Source organism: Heptranchias perlo, chromosome 17 (genome assembly GCF_035084215.1).
Source record: "Heptranchias perlo isolate sHepPer1 chromosome 17, sHepPer1.hap1, whole genome shotgun sequence".
NCBI lineage: Eukaryota > Metazoa > Chordata > Chondrichthyes > Hexanchiformes > Hexanchidae > Heptranchias > Heptranchias perlo.
The window spans coordinates 31,303,218-31,327,666 of NC_090341.1; the positions used below are offsets into that span (position 1 = coordinate 31,303,218).

The following is a 24,449-nucleotide window of genomic DNA, read 5'->3' on the forward strand; positions in this document are numbered from 1 at the left end:
GGTTAACGTACAGAAAGTAGGAATAAACGGGACTTTCAGGTTGGCAGACTGTGACTAGTGGGGTACCGCAGGGATCGGTGCTTGGGCCCCAGCTATTCACAATCTATATCAATGATTTGGATGAGGGGACCAAATGTAATATTTCCAAGTTTGCTGATGACACAAAACTAGGTGGGAATGTGAGTTGTGAGGAGCACGCAAAGAGGCTTCGGGGGATATAGACAAGCTAAATGAGTGGGCAAGAACATGGCAGATGGAATATAATGTGGAAAATTGTGAAGTTATCGACTTTGGTAGGAAAAACAGAAATGCCAAGTATCTTTTTTAAAGGGTGAGAGATTGGGAAATGTTGATGTTCAAAGGGATCTGGGTGTCCTTGTACATGAGTCACTGAAAGCTAACATGCAAGTGCATGAAGCAATTAGGAAGGCAAATGGTATGTTAGCCTTTTATTACAAGAGGATTTGAGTGCAAGAGTAAAGATGTCTCACTGCAATTATATAGGGCCTTGGTGAGCCTACACCTGGAGTAATGTGTACAATTTTGGTCTCCTTACCTAAGAAAGGATATACTTGTCATAGAGGGAGTGCAACAAAGGTTCTCCAGACTGATTCCTGGGAGGGCGGGATTGTCATATGAGGAGAGATTGAGTAGACTGGGCTTGTATTCTCTAGAGCTCAGAAGAATGAGAAGTGATCTCATTGAAACGTACAAAATTCTTACAGAGCTTGACATGGTAGATGCAAGGAGGATGTTTCCCCTGGCTGGGAAATCTAGAACCAGGGGTCACAGTCTCAGAATAAGGGGTAGGCCATTTAGGACTGAGGGTGGTGAATCTTTAGAATTCTCTACCCCAGAGGGCTGTGGAGGCTCAGTCACTGAGTACATTTAAAACAGAGATTGATAGATTTCTAGATATTAAAGGCATCAAGGGATATGGGGATGGTACAGGAAAATGGCATTGAGGTAGACGAGCAGCCATGATTTTGTTGAATGGCGGAGCAGGCTCGACGGGCCAGATGGCCTACTCCTGCTCCTATTTCTAATGTTCCCTCTTTCAAGCAGTTTCTATTAGCATAGTCCAGTATGATTTACTAAGTATGAAAAAGCTGAAACACAGCATCTTACCCAAAAAAACTTGTAAGTATATGAATAGATAAAATGATACGTTGATAAGATTTATTACTTATCCTTTTCCAGAGTCCAACAAATTACATATGCAGGACCCTGTAGTCCATGAATCTGTTTTAAAGCTAACGAGAACATTGGATTAAAATTAATATTTGAAAAAGTGTGAGATGTCGGATTCAATACTTGGAATGTGTTAAGGTGATCCTGACCAGACATTTGAAAAAACTAATTTCCTGAATGTGGAAATCTGAGGCTAAGAACCTCTATAGCTCTGAACATTGTACACAGTTGTACATCTATTAAGTATTACATTTAGTACGTGCTTGTCACATCTCAGTTTCACACATACAAAGCCTGTGACACACTTCCTGTTGCACGTGCTTACATCGCGTCTTTAGCACAGAAATAGGCCATTCGGCTCAACTGGTATATGCCGGAGTTTATGCTCCACATGAGCTTTTGCCGTCCCTACTTTGTCTAACCCAATCAGCGCACCCTTTTATGCCTTTCTCCCCCGTGTGCTGATCTAGCTTCCCCTTAAATGCAGCTATGCTATTCGCCTCAACTACTCCCTATGATCGTGTTCCACATTCTTACCACTCTGGGTAAAGAAGTTTCTCCTGAATTCCCTATTGGATTTATTAATGACTGTCTTACATTTATGGCCCCTAGTTCTGGTCTCCCCCCATAAGTGGAAACATATTCTCTACATCTACCCTTTCATTATCTCAAAGACCTCTATCAGGCCACACCTCAGCCATCTCTTTACTAAAAAGCCCCAGCCGGTTCAGCCTTTCCTGATCAGTATAACCTCTTAGTTTTGGTATGATCCTTGTGAATCTTTTTTGCAACTTCTCCAGTGCCTCTATATTCTCTTTAGAATATTTAGACTGATATCAGTAACAGGGAAAATTCTAGAATCAATTATCAGGAACAGGTAATGGAACATTTAGGGAGATATAAACTAATGGATAAGAGGCAGCATTTTACAAAAGATTTGAGCTGAACTCAATACAGGACCCTGTCCTGAGCTTAACTTAATACAAACTGTATTATCATTTGTTACCTGTAAAGCTCGAGGATGAAGCCAAGCTGCTTTCTAACAAACACAGACTGTCATTTGTTCAGTTACACACATGACAGCCAGTTAATTTTGTACATGGTTAACAATTATTCAAATCCAGGAAGTCCAGGTGACTCTTTGAGGATAAGGAGCTGTAAGGGTTCGAATCGAAGAGTCATTTAGAATTTCTAAGAGACATAGTTCAGACTAGCCTAGCTCCCACAATGGTAAGAAATAAAAAGAAACTAAACAGTGTATCTTAGTTATTTCCAAAAGAATAACTGAGCATTTAGATTGAGATCTTTTTTTCTGGGAACTAGATAGAAGAATTTCTATTGTAAATTTAAAGCTGTGTTACTGTTATTTATCCCCTTAATCATCTTTTGTCAAATAAATTGGCTCAATAGTTTAAACCTAAAATGAGGTCTGATATTGAGATACTCTCCCCTTTATTGAAGATGGGAAAGAGATTCTATGGAAGCATAGGATAACCAGTAGCTAAAAATAGCTGCTGGTTATCTACTGTTCTGTTCTGTTTGCTATCCTAGGCACCTGGCCAAAAGCTAGATCACAAGGCTAGATACTCATTTGAGTGATGTAAGATACAAGAGCCCAAAAATCTGGAGCAAGAGTAGAAAAAGCCAAAAAACATAATGCTCACTTCAAATATTACAGCGCTAATGACACACTGTGACAGCTTGTGTGGTTGAAATATATTTATAAAAAAGTAACATACCACTGGTAACTGATGCTGACTGCATGACATATTACTGAAAGGACAGGAGAGCTGGTGGAAACTCTGGGTAGGAGAACGGATCCAATGAATTCACCAAAATGCTTTCAGCTGCCATCTTGTTTTGTCTGTAATCTGAGCATCTATATTAAAAGTGCGATTTCTAACATGGCAAACAGGGGGAAAAAAAGTGCATGTTGCCCAGGGGACTTATGTTTGCACGAAGGTCAGAAGGAGATGCATGAGGTACTTTGATACTGAGCCAGGTGGACCATGTTGAATGACCATTGTTCAAGATCCTGCTCATTGGAGATTTAGTGGTGATAGTCCTGATGGTGTTTCAGCCGTGGCAGCTTAAGCACGAACTATAAATTCTCCATTTGATGTAAGGGAGAGGGAACAAAATTATCACAAAAATTAGTACAATTTTAGGGAGGGAGGAGGGACAAATAAATAAATGAAACTACTTGCTTTTTTAAATACTGAAAACCCACTGTGGGAGAGGGAACAAAAAATATGTTGTATAATTTAAATAGCAGAAAATAAGAGAATTTGTGGAGGGTACACTTCTGTGAAGTGCCCTGATGATTTTCTACCTCAAGGCCCTTTTTATAAATGAGAGTTGTTGAAGAACAAAAGTTTTTTTCAATTCGTACATGAGATGTGGGTGTTGCCGGCGAGGCCAGCATTTATTGCCTATCCTTAATTGCCCTTGAGAAGGTGGTGGTGAGCTGCTTCTTGAACCGCTGCAGTCCGTGTGGTGAAGGTTCTCCCACAATGCTGTTAGGTAGGGAGTTCTGGGATTTTGACCCAGTGACGATGGAGAACGGCGATGTATTTTCAAGTCGGGATGGTGTGATTCGGAGGGGAACGTGCAGGTTGTGTTGTTCCCATGTGCCTGCTGCCCTTGTCCTTCTAGGTGGTACAGGTCACAGGTTTGGGAGGTGCCGTCGAAGAAGCCTTGGTGAGTTGCTGCAGTGCATCCTGTAGATGGTACACATTGCAGCCACGGTGCGCCAGTGCTGAAGGGAGTGAATGTTTAGGGTGATGGATGGGGTGCCAATCAAGCGGTCTGCCTTGTTCTGGATGGTGTCGAGCTTCTTGAGTGTTGGAGCTGCACTCATCCAGACAAGTGGAGAGTATTCCATCACACTCCTGACTTGTGCCTTGTAGATGGTGGAAAGGCTTTGGGGAGTCAGGAGGTGAGTCACTCGCTGCAGAATACCCAGCCTCTGACCTGCTCTTGTAGCCACGGTATTTATGTCTCTGGTCCAGTTTAGTTTTTGGTCAATGGTGACCTCCAGGATGTTGGTGGGGGATTCCGCGATGGTAATGCCATTGAATATCAAGGGGAGGTCGTTCGACTCCCTGGAAATGGTCATTGCCAGGCACTTGTCTGGCACGAATGTTACTTGCCACTTATCAGCCCAAGCCTGGATGTTGTCCAGGTCTTGCTGCATGTGGGCACGGACTGCTTCATTATCTGAGGGGTTGTGAATGGAATTGATCACAGTGCAATCATCAGCGACCATCCCTATTTCTGACCTTATGATGGAGGGAAGGTCATTGATGAAGCAGCTGAAGATGGTTGGGCCTCGGACACTGCCCTGAGGAACTCCTGCAGCAGTGTCCTGGGGCTGAGATGATTGGCCTCCAACAATCACTATTTACACTTGAACCAAGTTTTCTAAATAATTAAATAGCATTACAAATGTGTATGAGGCTTGTACCTTTCATTATAGATAACGTATGTAATATCTTTCCCTGCTATCAATCATCTATATTGTCAGTAAATTTGCTGGATTACTTTTTGCAGATTGCTGCTAGACTATGATGAGCACGGAAACTTTTTTTATGCCTTGGACTAGCCATGAGCAACAGCATGGGTGATCTAGAATTTGCTGAAGAAACTGCAGACTCTAATCTATTCTTATAGATGTTTTGAAACCCAACTTATAGGTATTTATAGAAATCATTTGAATTATTTTTTAAAAAATTGTCCCACAAATCAATTTGTGAAATTTGGTAGAGATTTGTAACCCAAAAAATCTAGTGAATAGATTGGGATAAAAAAGCTGGTAAAATCATGTGTAGACTTCCTAAGTAATCGATATATGGCATGCCTGTCACATTGGTTCATCACAAATTACTAATGATTTCAACACACAAGTATTGAGGATGCTGATTCACATAATATTCAGATGTAACCTCTGCTATCTCCTTGATTTTTTTTTTTCCCCCCCTTTAGTTAACTCCCGCTCTGTTTTCCCCTACATCCCCCTAATTTTTTGTGGGTTGCTTCTCGGCTGCAGCCAAGAGGATGGGAACCTGTTGAACAGATAGATGTGTGGTGCATCGGAGTCGCCAGGTGATGGCTGCGTTGTGCATTTTCCCTTCTGCTAAAGGCCTCCTCACAATGTTGTAACTAAGAGTGGAAAATCAGCATTGTAGGAGATCTGTTACAAATCATCCCAATACCACTGATGTTGGAATTCTTTTTAATTCTAGTTCTTTTCTCCCTACCCAAAAAAAGCAATTGACTTGGAACCTATTTGCATGATTGGTACTGTAATGTTAAAAATAAATTGGCAAGTAACTTTCTCTTATTGGCCTCTTGCTTCTCTGAAATGGGTGTTCACATGTTCATAAATACTAACTTATTGCCTTATATTGTCAGTGCTGATTGCAACCAAATTACCATATGATTGAGCATTTTGTGATGTCAGTACTACAAATAAAATATTTGCTTGTGCTACACAGCTAACACATCCTCCTCGCACATTCAGCATCATTACTACCATAGCAACCAATTCCACATGTTCATATGATCCATTTTCACTAGATAAACATACCAGCTTTACTGAAAACTGCTGCACAAAAATACACACACTATGAAAACTACACAAACCTAATGGCATTCCAAGAATATAGATGCTAATATTTTCTTCAGAAAATAGCTCCACATTCAAGTGCACAGCCAGTACATCAGTCATCTTGAATTATAAGAATCTATCTTTTACTATATTTCTCCACCTCAGCTACCTGTGGATAACAACAAAATGAATCTGAACTTTGAGTTTTCATTTTCTTTTCTTAAAATTACTTGAACAAATAATTAACACTGAAGTAATAGTTCCATGATTGGGTTCCTTCTGAACAATTTCAACATTTGCATTTCCATTACTGAATCCACAGTTGCCTTGAGTGAGGAATAACTTGTAAACAGCATTGGACAATTTTCTGTTGCAAAAAAGAACGGTAATTATAAACTGCTGATCTTTAAAGTTCTCTAGATTCAGGAACTGTCCCTCCAGATTGGAAAACTGCACGTCACTCTGCTTTTTAAGAAAGGAGAGAGAGGGATACCGTGGAATTACAGACCAGTTAGCTTAACATCTGTTGTGGGGAAAATGCTGGACTCCATAATTAAGGATAGGGTGACTGAACACCTTGAGAATTTTCAGTTAATCAGGGAGAGCCAGCATGGAATTGTGAAAGGTAGGTCGTGCCTGACAAACCTGATTGAATTTTTTGAAGACTTGACTAAAGTAGTGGACAGGGGAATGTCAATGGATGTTATTTATATGGACTTCCAGAAGGCATTTGATAAGGTCCCACATAAGAGACTGTTAGCTAAGATAGAAGCCCATGGAATCGAGGGAAAAGTATGGACTTGGTTAGGAAGTTGGCTGAGCGAAAGGCGACAGAGTAGGGATAACGGGTAAGTAGTCACATTGGCAGGATGTGACTAGTGGAGTCCCGCAGGGATCTGTCTTGGGGCCTCAATTATTCACTATTTATTAACGACTTAGATGAAGGCATAGAAAGTCTCATATATCTAAGTTTGCCGATGACACAAAGATTGGTGACATTGTAAGCAGTGTAGATGAAAACATAAAATTACAAAGCGATATTGATAGATTAGGTGAATGGGCAAAACTGTGGCAAATGGAATTCAATGTAGACAAATGTGAGGTCATCCACTTTGGATCAAAAAAGGATAGAACAGGATACTTTCTAAATGGTAAAAAGTTAAAAACAGTGGATGTCCAAAGGGACTTAGGGGTTCAAGTACATAGATCATTGAAGTGTCATGAACAGGTGCAGAAAATAATCAATAAGGCTAATGGAATGTTGGCCTTTATATCTAGAGGACTAGAGTACAAGGGGGCAGAAGTTATGCTGCAGCTATACAAAACCCTGGTTGGACCGCACCTGGAGTACTGTGAGCAGTTCTGGGCACCGCACCTTCGGAAGGACATATTGGCCTTGGAGGGAGTGCAGCGTAGATTTACTAGAATGATACCCGGACTTCAAGGGTTAAGTTACGAGGAGAGATTACACAAATTGGGGTTGTATTCTCTGGAGTTTCGAAGGTTAAGGGGTGATTTGATCGAAGTTTATAAGATATTAAGGGGAACAGATAGGGTGGATAGAGAGAAACTATTTCCGCTGGTTGGGGATTTTAGGAGTAGGGGGCATAGTCTAAAAAAATTAGAGCCAGACCTTTCAGGAGCGAGATTAGAAAACATTTCTACACACAAAGGGTGGTAGAAGTTTGGAACTCTCTTCCGCAAACGGCAATTGATACTAGCTCAATTGCTAAATTTAAATCTGAGATAGATAGATAGCTTTTTGGCAACCAAAGGTATTAAGGGATATGGGCCAAAGGCAGGTATATGGAGTTAGATCACAGATCAGCCATGATCTTATCAAATGGCAGAGCAGGCATGAGGGGCTGAATGGCCTACTCCTGTTCCTATGTTCCTTTTCAATTTTTACTTTTTTTTTTCCCCATGTGAAGTACTAGTTCTAGAATGATTCTTAATCAATTTTTACTAAAACTTTTCACACTAATATTGACTTGTCAACTTTCAAGCTCCTGAAATCTAAAAATGATTTTCTAACTCCATGGTTGAAGTGCCAAAACTTAAGCCACACAAGTGATGATGATTTACATCGAAATACATAGAAGTTACAACATGGAACCAGGCCATTTGGCCAACCAGTCCGTGTCAGCGTTTACCCTCCATGTGAGCAGATTTACCCATCTTACCCCCATATCCCTTTATCCTGATTTCCTTCATTCATTTACCCAATCTAACCTTGAATATTGACATAGATTCTGGTTCAGCCATTAACCCTGGAAATGAATGCCACAGCCTCTCAACTCTGAAGAAGTTTCTCTTGCATTTAAGGCCCCTCATCCTGGACCCCTCAACTACTGGAAACAGTCTGCTTCTAGCTATCCTGTCCCATCCTTTTATAATTTTAAACACTTGTATCATATTGGCCCATAATCTGTAGTTCTAATGAAAAAATGCCCCAGTTTTTCAAGTCTGTCTTTGTTTTTGTATTTACGCCTACCAGGCAGCAGCCTATTGAATCTGTGTTGTGCCCTCCATAGCCTCTATCATTCCTATAGTGTGGAGCCCAATACTACACACTGTACTGTAACTGGGGTCTTAAAGTTTTAAATGGGCTTATCATTACCTCTTGGCTTTTATATTCTCTACACCTTGTGATAAAACCTAGAATTCCATTAACTTACGGCCTTATCAGCCCCAAGTGTTGTCTTTAATGCCCTGTGAACCTGTACTCCCAAATCTTTCTGCTCTTCCACAGCACCGAGCCTACTTCCATTCAGAGACTACCAAAATATTTCACCTCACGTTTACTGCATTGAATTCAATCTACCTTTTTTTTGTTTAGCTCATTCCCCCATTTTATCAAAGCTTTCTTTACTTTTATGGCCTTTTCTTATGCCTGACTTTTCTCATGTTCTTTGGATCTCTGCTTGTGTAATAATAGCCACCAGGTCACTTGTTCCCTTTTCTTTTCCCTATCATCCCATGTCCCCTTGTAATTCCAAGACTGTGCACAGTATCTTTTCCTTGGTCTCCCCATCTCCTTTGTGTTTTCTGCACACAGTTTTTATCTTGTCTGTTTTTCTGTATTCAGATTATCTTCCACCACCAGTTCTATCTAATTCAAAATAAACACACTTGATATAGGAACATTAGAAATAGGAGTCGGCCATTTAGTTAGATCATAGATGATCTGTACCTCAACTCCATTTTCCTGCCTTTGCTCCATGTCCTTGGATACCCTTTCCTAACAAAAATCTAACTATCTCAGTCCTGAAAGCTCCAATTGTCTTAGCATCCACAGCCTTTCGGGGGAAGTATGTTCTAAATTTCTACGACCCTTTGTGTGGAGAAAGTGCTTCCTGAATGGCCTAGCTCTAATTTTAAGATTGTCCCCTCATTCTTGATCCCTCCACCAGAGAAAATAGTTTCTCTGTATCTACCCAATCAAATCCTTTTAACATTTTAATCACCTCAGTCAGATCACCTGGTTTTAAATATCCTTCATTTAGGGATGTTAAAAAATGGCTTTGTACATTTACCCAAAATGAAGTGTATCTAAGTTTACATTTTTTGAGATTCTGTTTTGGTAATTTATTTTAAATTATGTAATCAATAAGAGACTTAGTTTGAATTTTTTTGTGATCTTTTTTACTAACTTTTCACCTGAATTTTATTTTTCATTGTGAACACCTGAAAGAACTATCTTCATGAGTTAATGGCACAGCAATGAAAACAAAAATATTTAACAGAAGGCGTCGTACATTATAGCCACCATATGTTGCGCTGTGGGTGATAGCTTTGTGCCCCTTTCTCAGGTGTGCCCACGTGGGGATATCTATTAGAGGATAAATATGTCTTTTGCTCCCCTCGACACTGAGGGGAGAGGGAAAGTTGGAAATCACAGTGGGTCAATCAGTGACAAAGGCCTGTGTCATAATTTCAACCTTTATTCACCATTTTTCCATAGAAAGGATTCGGAAAGAGGTTACTTTAAATGTTGGGTTTTTAAAGCAAAGTGTATTCACACTGTTTTTAAACACAGCACAGAGGTAAAAGGTGGCTAAAATGCTTGTGAGCTAGGCATTGAAGTTGTGTTCCCAAAGACCAAAAGCAATAAACAAATCTTTAGCCTGTCTCAGTAATCGATAAACACCTCACCCCATTATGTTGAAAAATCCCTGATCCCGACACTCAGCGAGGGTTGTCTGGCATAGACCCTTCCCTCTGGTTATGAATACAGGAAGATAAAAATAAGGCAGAGGCATACTAACGGTCAGGTTTTTAAATGGAACACTACTTGGGAAAACTTACCAGATTAAAAAGGTTAGAATGCAGGAGGGTAATTAGAAATTTTTAGTCAAAGAAGGTGACTTATTGATGTGTAGAAGTGTTGCATGTTTGTTGTTGTATTATTACGCAAAGACAACTTGTACTGATTTGAGTTCGATCATAATTACTGCTTTGTATGTTCACTTGCCGGCTGAGAAAAGTGCATAATGTTTTGTAAACATTCTGCCAACTGAAAGATTGGAGAAGCACACAAAGGCATGTGTAGAAGACACAATATCCAGTTCATATGTCAAGAAGGATACATTGTTACCTTCCTGGGTGACACCATCATGAGTTGTTTTTGTGCAGTGTCACTCAACTGTGTGCATACCTACAGGTCTTGGACTCTGATTGTCAACTTGACAGTAAAATCAAGCTCTTGTTTTGAACTTTTACTCCCTGTATTTACAATATAGTTACCAGTGGATATCCTGGCTACACAATTCTTCACCACCTAAACTATTGTGGTGGCTACGTGGCTATTATTTCAAGATCCTATCCTGACCTGTTTCCTACTCCTGTCTCCTGCTTTTGCGTATCTCATCCTTTAACAAGGTTTTGATCACTCCCAAGACTGTCTGACTTCCACATATCTAACATCACTCCCTGCTTTCTCAATTTGAATAGTTCACCCTGGTTCCACAATCTCAAACAATATCCATTTGTATGTTAACGATGCCGTCAATAATTTTGGAAACCTGGATCAGATCGTCTAAGTCTGTGCCTCTAGAAAATTCAAACCCAGGGTATGAAGTCTATCTCCATAACTCAATGCACTTAGGCTGAGGGTAATCCTGGTCTCTGTGCTTTGGAGCCAGAACACCTTCCCCTGAAGTGGGGAATCCAAAATTGTATACAGTGCTCCAGATGAGGTCTTACTTAAGCCTTACATAACTGTATTATCGTGTACCTAGTTTTATAGTAAAGCCTTTGGGCAATAGTCCAGAGCCCTGTTGACTTTGATTGCAGTTGCCTGATGCTCTGTTGAATGTTATGAAGCAGTCAATGACCACTTCAGTCTTCCACACTTCCTGTCACCTTTAACCTACATCCAATTATGTTATACTCCATATCTGAATTCTGCACACCTATTTGCATAACTGCACACTCATTTACATTGAAGGACGTTTGCCCACTTGGACCCACATCTCCACTCTATCCGTATTCAGTTGTAATCTATTTCCTTTTAAAGTCCTGATTCTACCATGCAATTTTGTATCATCCTCAAATTTTAATAACTGAACTAACTAAGCCCTGCTCAAATAGTTGAGCAACATGAGAGGACCCAGCATTGAAACCTGGGGCACCCCACTAGTGATAGGAACACGTTGAGAAGCAGCCCCGTTTGCCTACAGTCCTTTTTAGCCAATTTACAATCCATCATGCAGTGTTACCCTTGACGCCAAAGGACTTGATTTTCACACATTCTCTTGTGACACTTTGGAGAATGCTTTTTGGAAATCTGAGTAGGTGGCATCTACTGGATCTTTGATTGATTTAATGTTCTGGTGACTACTTCAAAAAAAGTTGGTCAGATTCGTCAAATATGACATGAGTTTCCTGAAGCAGTGTTAAGTATTTCCTATCAAGCCTGAACATTGTAAGTGATCATTAATAACATCCCTAATGGTGTTTTTCATTAACTTCCCCACCACTCAGGTTAAACACAGTGACCTATAGTTGCCAGGTTGCGATTTTAATTTTTTTTTAAAATAAGGGTATTACATGTGCCGCCTTCCAATCATCTGGTACTTCCTCAGTTCTTAGTGAACTGTTAAAATATTTACTAAAGCATCATTAATAACCTCAACCATTTCCTTCAGTGTCCCAAGATAAATTACATCTGTTCCTGGTACATTTTCTACATTGAGACCCTAAAATTTAGCCTGCATCATTTCCTTTGAACTATGCAAGCAAACCATGGAGGTTTAGTTTTATCTCTTATACAAGAGGCAGATCCAATCCCCTCTCAAGTTGAACTTTTCTGCTATGTCCTTGTCTGTAATTCTACCAAGGTCTGTCTGACTCCTAACATAACATGCTTTTTATACATTTCCCTGTCCAGAAGACTGTTATTCACTTTTTATAAGCCTTTAAAGTACTTTTTTTTGAGTATGTTGCCCACGTCCCCATAAAACCATTATGGGTTTCTCTCATCATACATTCTTCTTGTAGGTTGTGAAACCTTGCATAGCGATATGAGGACACTTTTTTTTATAATGTGTCCCATTCCCCTTGTGTGTTGCACTAATCCTCTGCTCGCTCCCTCTCCAATTTAATTGCCGCTAGGTATCTCCATTTCTGTAAGCCGAGTCTTTTGAAAATGCAGTACCAGCATACTTTTAGCCCTAACTTATTACTGCCCCATATTTAAAATTTAATTAAGGAGTGATCTGAAGCAGTAAATGTGTTTCCCCACCTCTAGGTCATCTATCGATTTATGGCTCATTTCTGAACACTAAGATATTATCCTATCTTGTGCTAATTCTCATCTTGAATTAAGAAGTAATCATTGCTTCAATAAATGCTTTTTTTTTAAAGCGGGGGGGGGGGGGCGGTCCCACCTCTTGTACCCGTTCCTCTTTTTGTTCCCTTTATAAGTGGATAATTGAAATCTACCACCATTACCTTCCCTTCATTGGCTCCTTTTGTGATTTGACTACACTGATCCATTTTGCCTGTCTTTGGTGATCTATAAACATAGGAGCTCTCTGGTGTTTCTGATGGACCCCAATTAGAGCCAAGAGTGTTTTCTCACTATTTTCTCCACTTGCAATACTGCTTCATTCCACTACCTTTTTCCCTTTCCTAGCGAAGATGGTCACCCCACTCCTCCTTCTACCTGTGCTATCCTTTCTAAACTATGTACATTGAGGTTTGTAAAATTCAGACCCATCCTCAAAATCCAGCCATATTTCTGTGAGAGCCATCAGCTCAAGGTTTTTAGTTGCAGCATACAGCTGTAGTTCAATCACAAGTCCTTCTGGAGGCATTAGGAATAAATAGTCTCATTATTTCAGGATTTTATTATATCCCTCGATTTCATCCTTTTGTGTTGGGTGTAACTGAAAGGTAAGTTACTGCTTACATTGTTTAAAATGAGGCGCTTACTGATTTTTAGCTGTATTTTGTGCCCCGACTTGACCAGTTTAGAGAAATGTTGAATGCTTCCTCCATATTAGCAGCAAAAAGTTTTACATGGTTAGTGGCTTGAACACTAATCTCAGCATCCTGTGGGGGAACTGATCCAGATGTGGCAGCCTTCTGCAGGAAAACCTCATACTTTGTTGTAAAAAAAAAACACAACTTAGTCACTTACCTCATTCACTAACCATGTAACTGTCTCCTCCTTGTGGCAGGTGACCCCTTTGCAATGCTAGAAAACCCTTCCCTTTCCGGAATCTTCCAAAGTGTATTTATGCCACAAGAAACATAGATGAACCTCCCTATGTATTCCTTATAAGTGCTGGCAGCCATAATCTTCCTCAAGTTCCAACTCTTAGCCTGACTCTTCGCCTGTCAAACCTTCAGACAGCTTATCCAATTTGAGCCAGCCAGACTAAAAAAAAACCTTCCCAAAAACTACCAGGACCAAGTAGATTTAAATAACTGTCTGTTAAATTCAGTGAGGGTGGCAATCAAACATAATTTGAACCAATTCCATATAATGTTTGTATTCAAATTGAATGGCTTAGTCACTTACTCAAGGGAAGGATTGAGACAGAGTGGCTAATTGTTGCAACTATTGTATCAGGAATGAACCATTGTATGTTTTCTGTGAGTGAAGTTGGCTTTTGCCAAGACATCGAAAAAAAAAGCCAATATCATCGATCAATCTAGATCTATTAAAATTTGTGTGGGTCGCAACATTGCATTTCAAATTACATTCTAATGTTGGGCTCTGTCAATGTGAAAAGCCATGGTAAAACTGTCAATATTTACCTGTTGTACCAGTTATGCCTGTAGGCGGTAATAAACCAGCACAATGTTAAACAATCTATCATGGGTCAGGAACAAGATGTCCCTGTTGTTGAATTGTGGTTGATGAGTACGATATCTAAGCCACCTGGTGATTGTGCACCAGGATGCTATTTCCACTTTGGAGTTGCTGGTTGGGAATAAGTAAGGAAATCAGCAGTAGTGTTTTAAAAACAGCAACATTGAACTCCAGTAGCTCCCTAATGTTTGGAAGTGTAAAAATATTCACCTACTGACCTGTTGATTATATCTTCTGAGCATATCGCCTGTACTTCACTACAATCTGAATGCAACTGGTGTCAGAATGACCTAGGATAGTCATGGATGAATGAACTTCCATCCAGCTAAGATGTCTTTTGAGGGAGCAAATTTCAAGTCCCATACTGGGAAGGTTAAATTACCACTTCCCCACTCCAGAGATGATATTTGGGACATGTATGATTGAAGTTGAATTAACCAAACTCCTCCCAGTGGTGAGGTTTTGACCACCCCACCATTCCAAGGTCTGCTGGAGGGAAGATGGGATGACGACGACGACGACTCCTCCTCCCCCCAAACCCCCCCACTAAGATGTTTCTTGGGGCAGGAAAACTAGGGCTACATGCCGCCTAACAGGCTATCCTTAAACAGACCATGCAGGCCACAACCGACAAGTTAAGTTTTTTCTTTAAGATAGATTTGCCTAAATGTGGAGCCCCCTGACTCCATATTCAAAGAACGTGGGCTGCTGCCAGCCACAGCACCCCCCCCCCCCCCCCCTTCCCATTGCCATCACTTCCTTCTTTCCAGGTTGGACTCCAGCTGCTGGAAAGCTTTCCCCCTAATCTCCATTGACTTCAGTTTTACTAGGGCTCCTTGGTGCAGCACCCAGTCAAATGCTGCCTTGATGCCAAGGGCAGTAACTCTCAGTTCACCTCTGGAATTCAGCTCTTGTGTCCATGTTGGACCAAGGCTGTGACAGGCTAATGATGCTCAGGTCTGGGTGAATAGCACACCGAGGTTGCGAGCAGTCTGGGTCAGCCTGAGATAGCGGCTGTGAAGGAGAATGGAATTGTGCCAAAGGAATGGAGCTGAAGATGATTGCTTCAGTCTTCCTAATGTTTAGTTGGAGGAAATTGCGGCTCATCCAAGACTGGATGATGGATAGGCAGTGGGAAAGTCGAGACAGGTGGTGGAGAGGTAGAGATGGGTGTCATCAACGTGTGTAACGAAGCTGATCCCATGACTGTGGATGATGATCATGGGGCACTGAGTAGATGAGTAAGAGAAGGGGCCAAGAATAGATCCATGGGGGACTCTAGGTAATGCTGCGGGAAGAGAAGCCATTGTTGGAGATGCTCTGGCGACAATTGGACAGGTAAGAGTGGAACCAAGTGAGGATAGACCTACTAATCAGGACAACGGATCAGTGGGGTTGCAGGAGGATGATGTGGTCGACTGTCAAGGAGGATTAATACACCATGGTTACTGTCACAGGGGATGACATTGTGACTTTGATTAGGGCTGTTTCAGTGCTGTGTCGGGCAGAAGCCTGATTGGAGAGGTTCAAACATGGAATTGCAGGAAAGTTGAGATGGAGAAACATGCGGGTTCAGGGCTAGGGCAGAGGATAGCCAGGGGAAGGTTTTGCTTTCTGAGCAAAGGGATGGGGGGAAAGCAGCATTGATAGCTGAATGAATGGTCTGAATCTTGGTGACGGTCACTGTGGGTTATAATATTCCATCCCAAATGACATTGAATGCTCCTATGTTGGGCTGTGGGAAAAATCCGATAGAATTCAGCATGTACCTGTATTACCAGTTACTCCTGACATTAAAACAAACTGCTGCAGCCGAAGTGAACTGTCCTTTGAGTAGCATTTGCTGCCCTCCCCCCGCTCTGTTTGTGTCTTTACACCAGGGTTCCTGCTTCTGATCACTATCCAATGACACGTGCTGTGTGCGCGGGTGAGGATGGGATCAGGCTCGGCTGTAATCCTTGCTGACATTTGCCCTTTGGCTCATTCATGAAGAATGACCTCTGGTGAGGCACCAGAGGATTGCCCTTGCCCAGGAAATCATGCTGTGGACTGAGTCATAACATTCAGCAGAGGAGGGGAAAAACATCATTCCTACTGATTTTAAAGGAAGCTTCATAAAATGGCAGACATTTACTATAAAAATGTAAAATAAAGTGAGTAGTACTAATGTACAGCAGGTGTGCAGGGATTAAAAGATTAGCTTATGGGTCGGCCGTTTACATGCTGATGTTTATATGGTGCTGTTAACAATTCATTGCTGAAATTTAAGTAAAGCTTTTTTTAAAAAAAGTACATCTTGATTGAACCTGAATTACACGTGTAAGCATGGGGATAAATAAACATTAGGTGGGGCTCTATTTAAAATGATACAAATCAATAGCGATTCTATGATAAAGTGGTGCTAATATCACAGTGTGAGCAGGCTCTTTTTTTCTTTCAAGCAGTGTCTGGTTTTTCCTCTTTTTTTAAATAGGGACATCATGACTGATATTTTGGATACATTCATTTTAAAATGTCAGATATATTGAATATGGTATGAGTGCAAACTATCTGATGCTTTAGGTGGACTGAGCTGAATTGAAGCATTAATGATGTGCTGGATATCTCCCCTCGTTATCATGCGTATATATACGAGATCTCTTATGTATAAAATGTGTGGTTATATCTTTTGTATGGCATGCACTTCCTGTAAGTGTCGCAATTGCTTCCTGTAGTTTTTTTTTGGTGTCCCCTGTCTCTCTCTATTTCTGTCTAACAGTTTAAAAACCTAGAGTTCCACTCCCAACTCGGTCTCCAAGGAAGATAGGTGGTGCTTTTCTTCCATTCCATGTCCATGCCCTTCATCATGCTCCTCACTCCCGATCCTTCCCATTTTAAAAACCCCTGTTGCTGCATTCCCAACTGTGTCATGGGTTTAAATTTTGAGGTTCTAAAACAGTAAAAATATGTTAATAGCTTTAAAGAGCCTATAGCCAGTGAATGTGGCTATGCACTTTTCATAGCAGCACTTGCAGCCCTCCTTCCACTGTTCCCACACCTCAGGGTCTCCTCCCAGTATTTCCATACAAACCCTTTCCCTATACATCCACACCCAGCTGACATCAACCTATTGCTCCCATATCCCACAACCATTTCTGACACGATTGCTTCGCCTAAACACCCCCATCCCGCCACTTCTTCCACACTCAACGTGTCATTCACATGCCTCCCCTTCCCACAGGCCCCCCCTCTCCCCAAATACATAATTCCTTCCTACAAGCAACCTGGGGCATCGTCCCTTGGATCAGGATCTTTAATTTATATCTTAGCTTTTTTGTAACATACCTAAACAAACAAATAATATCAAGGTCACTAATTTACTGTCTGTGTCTTCCCAGTTTATTACAGTTCCCTCAACTAGTACAGCAACATTGTCGCTTGCTGCCTGAATTTAGTACAGCAAGCCTCCAACATTTCATTTAGCTCATTACATTGCTTCATGCTAATGTTTGGTAAAAACAAATGGTTGCTGAACTTATTGCTTTAGCCCTTCTTTGCCATGCCAGTACCTTGCTGAGTATGTGATTAAGCAGAAGTGCAGCAGTAGTATATAATTTTGTTACTTCTGCAAATAAGCCTTGTGTTTAGCTGAGGTAAAATATTCAGTGTTGCCAGTGTTAGTGGTCAGACGGAATGGCTCTGTATCTAGGAGAGAGTTTCTTCTGGGGTTGAAATCTCCTAAACCACGAGCAAAACTGAAGCAGCTTGTGTATTGGTCGAATTGCAGCCTTTAGCTTCCATCTTGGGGTTTGCTATCGAACAATATGTATTTTTTTTCACAGGCGTGCATAACACAGCTTGTGTGATTCAGGTGGCATTACGTAGGACTGAGGTTTAACTGCTGATTGCAGTGTTTGACCTGGATAATAGTATCACATGACTCTTACCAGTGAGGTTATTTGCAGCAGCAGTTTACTAGTTAGTATTTTGGCTTCCTTGGGGGAGGGGCAGGAGGAGGTGGTAATCAGCCCTTCATTCCACAGAATTTTTGATGCTTTCTGTGCTTGTTGATCTTGCTGTTCTGATGTGAAATCAAACTTATTATTGTTGATATAGATGCAACTTTGTGACGTGACTTGCTTTACTAAGAATGTAGCTGATAATTGCTCTGAAAATTGTTTAGCTCTATTTAGATTATTTCTGGTTTTAAAATGTTAACTACATTCATGAAATGACATATATGGATAACTCGCAAAAAGACATTTTGCACTATTGGGTGTGTTTCTTAAAATATAACGTTAACAGTAAATTGCATGCACATTTCAAGTATTGAGTATTAAACTTAAATACACAATACACTTGGTTGACACTAAGTTTTCATTTTTGAACATGACATGGAATTTAGTAGCTTTAATATTAACATAATTAAATCCTGGTTATCTTTTTACAGATATGCCAATATTTGGTCACTGTCCAGCGCATGATGATTTTTATCTGGTGATGTGTAATCATTGTAATCAGGTTGTAAAGCCCCAGGCCTTTCAAGCACATTATGGTGAGTTCAAAGTTTACTCCTAATAAATTTTGAATATATATAAATTGGAATTTATTTTGCTAGACATTTTATTCTTTGTTTTATATTGGAGCATGCATAAATTTCCTATCATTTTGCCCTCAATGCAAGATGTCCTCTGATATTTTACCTTTGACATTGTGCACCTATTGTTCCTCTTCATTTACAATCTCATCTGTTTCGTTGACTTGCCCTTGTGTGGATTTGACAAATTGCCGCCATGGAGGGCAGGAAAAACTTGGGTTGTATGAAAAATGACAAATGGTTAGGTGATGAATTACAGATGCGTGGGTTGCTTTGTTGGCTTTCAATAAAGCTTGTGTATCTATTTTTCACTCTCCTTTTTCTGCACCCCCCCCCCCCCCCCCCAATTAAATCAGAACAGCATACAAATCTATAATTAGCTCTAAATGGTGTTCAAAATGGAGTAGTGTTTTGAAGTGATATGACTTCTAAATAAGCATAGGTTACGCCTTCAGTTTTAATGTGGGACACAAGCTCTGTAAATGCTTTATTTTGACTTTGAACTTAACCATCAGTTTTACTCTGTTGGAATATCATACAGGGTTACAGGCATTGCTCATCAGAGGATGCACTGTTTTACCATTGGGGTGTTGTCAAAATAGTGTGATTGGGGAAAGTATTACAATAAGCTAGTGTGACATTTGCAAGAGTTGATGTTAGATGCAATCATTTTAATATAGATGTGTGTGTATATAGAAGTTAGGGAGAAGATAGCAGAGGCACTATTACATATATGAAAATTCATTAGAAAAGGGAATAGTGCCAGAGGATTGACTGACAGCTAATGTGATTCCTATATTTAAAAAGAGAGATAGAACAAGCCCAGTGAACTATAGACCAATTAGCTTTACTTCGGTGGCAGGAAAGATAATGGAATCCTTTCTCAAAGATGCAATAGAAAAACATCTAGAAACCGAAAATATAATAAAGAATAGTCAGCGCGGATTTCAAAAGGGAAGGTAATGCTTGACCAACCTTATTGAATCCTTTTGAAGAAGTGACCAGGGTAATGCAGTAGATGTAATATATTTGGATTTTCAAAAGGCAGTAGTCACATGACTAAGGTCAGCAAGTGGAGTCTGAACAAGTAGCAGAATGGATAGCAAAAGCTAAATACTGCGGATGCTCGAAATTTGAAATAAAAGCAGAAAATGCTGCCTGACTTGCTGATTATTTCCAGCATCGGTGGAGAAAGAAACAGTTAACGTTTCAGGTTGATGACCTTTCGTCAGAACTGGAAGAAGTTGAAGATAAAACAGTTTAAACAAGTACAGAGCCAAGGAAAGGGGGGGGGAGGGAGAAAAAGTAAGGTCTCTGACAGGATGGAGGGCAGGAGTGATTAAATGACAAACGGGATGATCAGGCATGGCAGGTGGTAATGGGACAAGTAAAGAAACAAAAGGTGGGTCTAGAGGAGCTGTAAATGGCAACAGCAGAACATTACCAGCACTTGCTGTGTGAAAAAATGGGAGCAGTGGTTATGACCTGTAGTTATTGAAATCATTGTTGAAAATGGATAGCAAGTTGGCTACAAAACAGAAAACAGAGTATGGGTTAAAGGTAGTTACTCAGACTGGCAAAAGGTGGGAAGTGGTGTTTCACAAGGATCAGTGCTGGGACCACTGTTGTTCACTATTTACATAAACGATTTGGACTCGGGAATTGGAAGTACATTTCAAAATTTGTGGACAACACCGGTATAGTCAATACTGAGGAGGACTGTGACAAAATACAGGAAGACATTAATAAACTTGCAGAATGGGCATGTAATTGGCAAATAAATTTCAATATAGGTAAGTGTGAGGCGGTACATTTTGGTAGGAAGAATAAAGAGGCTGCATACTCCTCGGAGAATAAGAGCCTAAATAGGGTACAGCAGCAGAGCGATCTGGGGTCACAGATACACAAATCACTAAAAGTAGCGACTCAGGTTAATAAGGCCATTTTTTAAAAAAAAAGCAAACCAAGCACAGGTTCATTTCTAGAGGGTGAGAATTGAAAAGCAGAGAAGTTAAACTTGTATTGAGCCTTGGATTAGACCACACTTGGACGACTGTGAACAATTCTGATCTCCATATTATAAAATGGACTATAGAGGCACTGGAGAAGATGCAAAAAAGATATACTAGGCAAATGTAACCCTGCTATTCAAGAAAGGAGGGAGAGAGAAAACAGGGAACTATAGGTCAGTTAGCCTGACATCAGTCGTCAGAAATTGCTGGAATCCATTATTAAGGAAATGGTAACAGGGCACTTAGAACATCATATGATTAGGCAGAGCCAACATAGTTTTATGAAAGGGAAATGGTGTTTGACAAATTTATTTAGAATTATTTTGAGGATGTAACTAGCAGGGCCGATAAAGGGGAACCAGTGGATGTCGTATATTTGGACTTTCAAAAGGCATTCGATAAGGTGCCATAGAAAAGGTTGTTACACAAGATAAGGGCTCATGGGGTTGGGGGTAATATACTAGCATGGATAGAGGATTGGTTAACGGACAGAAAACAGAGAGTAGGGATAAACGGGTCATTCTCCGGTTGGCAGGCTGTAACTAGTGGGGTACCACAAGGATCGGAGCTTAGGCCTCAGCAATTTACAATCTATATTAATGACTTAGATAAAGGCACTGAGTGTAATGTTTGCTGAGACTACAAAGCAAGGTGGAAAAGTAAGTTGTGAGGAAGACACAGTTTGCAAAGGGATATTGGTAGGTTAAGTGAGTGGGCAAGAAGGTGGCAGATGGAGTATAATGTGGGGAAATGTGAGGTCATTCACTTTGGTAGGAAGAATAGAAAAACTGACTTTAAATGGTGAGAAACTATTAAATGTTGGTGTCCAGAGAGACTTGGGTGTCCTGGTACAAGAAAAACACAAAGTTAGCAATCAGGTACAGCATGCAATTAGGAAGGAAAATTGCATGTTGGCCTTTATTGCAAGGAGGTTGGAGCACAAGAGTAAGGAAGTCTTACTATTGTACAGGGCTTTGGTGAGACCACACCTGAAGTACTGCATACAGTTTTGGTCTCCTTTTCCAAGGAAGGAAATACTTGCCTTGGAGGCGATGCAACAAAGGTTCACTAGATTGATTCCTTGGATGAGAGGGTTGACCTATGAGGAGAGAATGAGTAGAATGGGCCTATACTCTCGAGTTTAGAAGAATGGGATGATCTTGTTGAAACATATAAGATTCTGAGAGGGCTTGACAGGGTAGAGGCTGGGAGGTTGTTTTCCCCCGGCTGGAGAGTCTAGAACGAGAGGGCATAGTTGCAGGATAAGGGGTTGGTTATTTAAGACAGATGAGGAATTTCTTCATTGAGGGTTGTGAATCTTTGGAATTCTCTACCCCATAGGGCTGTGGATGCTGAGTATATGCAAGGCTGAGATAGATAGATTTTTGGAATCGAGGGATATGAGGATCGGGCAGGAAAGTGGAGTTGAGGTTGAAGATCTGCCATGATCTTATTGAATGGTGGAGCAGGCTCGAGAGGCCGTATAGCCTACTCCTGCTCCTATTTCTTATGTTCTTAGGTATAACCTCAGTTCTGGTATCAAATCAGGAAAGACTCAACAGGCTGGGGCTCTTCTCTCTAGAAAGGAGAAGACTGAGAGATGACCTGATAGAGGTCTTGAAGACAATGAAAGGGTTTGATAGGATAGACATAGAGAAGATGTTTCCACTTGCAGGGGAGACCAGAACGAGGGACCATAAATGAGTCACTAATAAATCCAATAGAGAATTCAGGAGACACTTTACCCAGAGAGTGGTTAGAACATGGAACTCAGTACCACAAGGAGTAGTTGAGGCGACTAGTGTAGATGCATTTAAGGGGAAGTTAGATAAACACGAGGGAGAAAGGCATACAAGAACATGCTGATAGGGTTAGGTGAAGAAGGGTGGGAGGAGGCACGTATGGAGCATAAACACCCGCATGGATCTGTTTGGCTGAATGGCCTGTTTCTGTGCTGTACATTTTATGTAATTGTGTTTTTAAAAAAACTCTGGTTGAAATGTTCCACATATTCAAAACACCTTGTGCTTCAATTAGAAGCAAAGGGATTTAAACTTCCACTCTTTTTCCACTCCTCCCCCCACTTTTTTTCTCTCTCTCCTTTCTCTCTCTCCTTCATTTCCAACCTTAATGTTCAATAATGTGTTTTTTCTATTGGGATGACCCCTGGTGGTTGGTTTTGCTTCCTTTCGTGCTGGAAGAGTCTATTTTAGCTGAGCCTGTGTATTGTGAAATGTGGCATACGCGTTCATATCGCTGTTGTTTTGGTTTAAAGCCTTTATACGTTGCACATATTTGTCATTGCTGTTTGGAGGACATAAAACATTCAAGGCATCACGAGAGCAATCAAAGTTACTTGAACAATCCAAAAATTTGCTGTCTAATCGGCACATAGATTCTTCTTTGTGTTTGGCACTTTTGACTCAATAGTCTTATAGCCATTTGACATTTTGAGGTTATAAGCCATGGTTTCTAGCCATATTAATATCCCCCTAACAGTCAACCTTGCCCAAATAAATGAGGTGTGTAAGACTGATGGAGGTGAATCACTCTTTGGGCCATCGCACACCATCTGTATATTGTAGAACTAAAATCTTTTACAGCTGATGTATGTCTTTAGATTGACTTGCCTGTCTATCTGTGAATGTGTCATCCACCGCACCAGGAAATTCAGCCACAACATAAAATATCTGCTTCGTGGTCAGCTGTTTTTCTTTAAAGTAGTGAGGAAAAAAAATCTGCTAACCCTCAAATTGTGCTTCTGTTACTTCCTGGTGCTTAGGCCGAGGAGCAAAAAAAATGGCTGCGATGACTTTTACAGCCACGTGCAAATCAATTAGTCATAGTCAAAATCTATTGTCAGCAAACATTTAATAACATAATTATTATCTCCTCTATAGTTAGGCTTAAACCTCTTGTACATTGCTTTGATAAAACCAGACAATTTATTCTTGGTAGGTACAGTCATTCACATGGATATGGTTTCTTTTAATTTGCCTCTTCCTACATGTCTACATCTCTTGTTTTTCCTACTGCTCTGTGTGACCTAAGTATTATAACTACTGCTGCAGGATGCAGAGATTTTTCAAAGGCTTTTAGCATTGGTGTTGGGGTCATTTTAAAATGAGAAATGTGGCAGACGTTAGTAATCTATCCACTAATAATTTAATTAATTTGTATCTTGAGTTCACCAGCAGGTTCAGTTTAACATGGAGTTTTTTGCACTTCAGAATAGGCATAGAAATAACTGCTAAAAGTACCTTTATTGCTGAAAGTGCAATTTGTCACTCGACAACGCTCTGAATATCGGGCCCACAGTAACCAAACAAAATGAATTTCAGGGAGTAAAAAAAAGAGCTTCTATCGCATGACTCTTAAATGCTATGCAATGGGGAGAAGGGTTCTTTGTTTGCTTGATTGTTCCATGTTTGCATTATTCTCATGGCAAAGAAAAAAACAAGCCTACAAATTTGCAAAGCAATATCTTTTTGCAGGGAAATAACAATTGACAGTCTAAAAATTGATCTTAAAGTAGAGCGGGTGTCTGCAGTTTCTTTTTCAACCAATTCACATAATCATTACGACCCCACCCCAGAATTTATTCCTGCATGGTAAAGCACGATCTAGCAATCACCCAGCTTCACATTACTAAGCCACAAAGCTAACATATAGTGAATCATTGAAGACTGCAAAGAACACCTTTTATCAATCTGTAAATAAACCATTTGTATTGACCAT

At 40.4% G+C, this 24,449-nt stretch overlaps 1 protein-coding gene across 2 annotated transcripts in view; it reads left to right on the forward strand.

Annotated features, from left to right (window-relative positions):
* LOC137334229 (ataxin-7) overlaps positions 1-24,449 on the forward strand; it is a 111,331-nt gene that overhangs the window by 19,776 nt on the left and 67,106 nt on the right. For both annotated transcript variants that reach the window (XM_067998842.1, XM_067998840.1), the window contains exon 4: positions 18,553-18,657. In XM_067998842.1, coding sequence (XP_067854943.1) covers positions 18,553-18,657 — 105 coding nt within the window. The remainder of the gene's footprint in view (positions 1-18,552; positions 18,658-24,449) is intronic.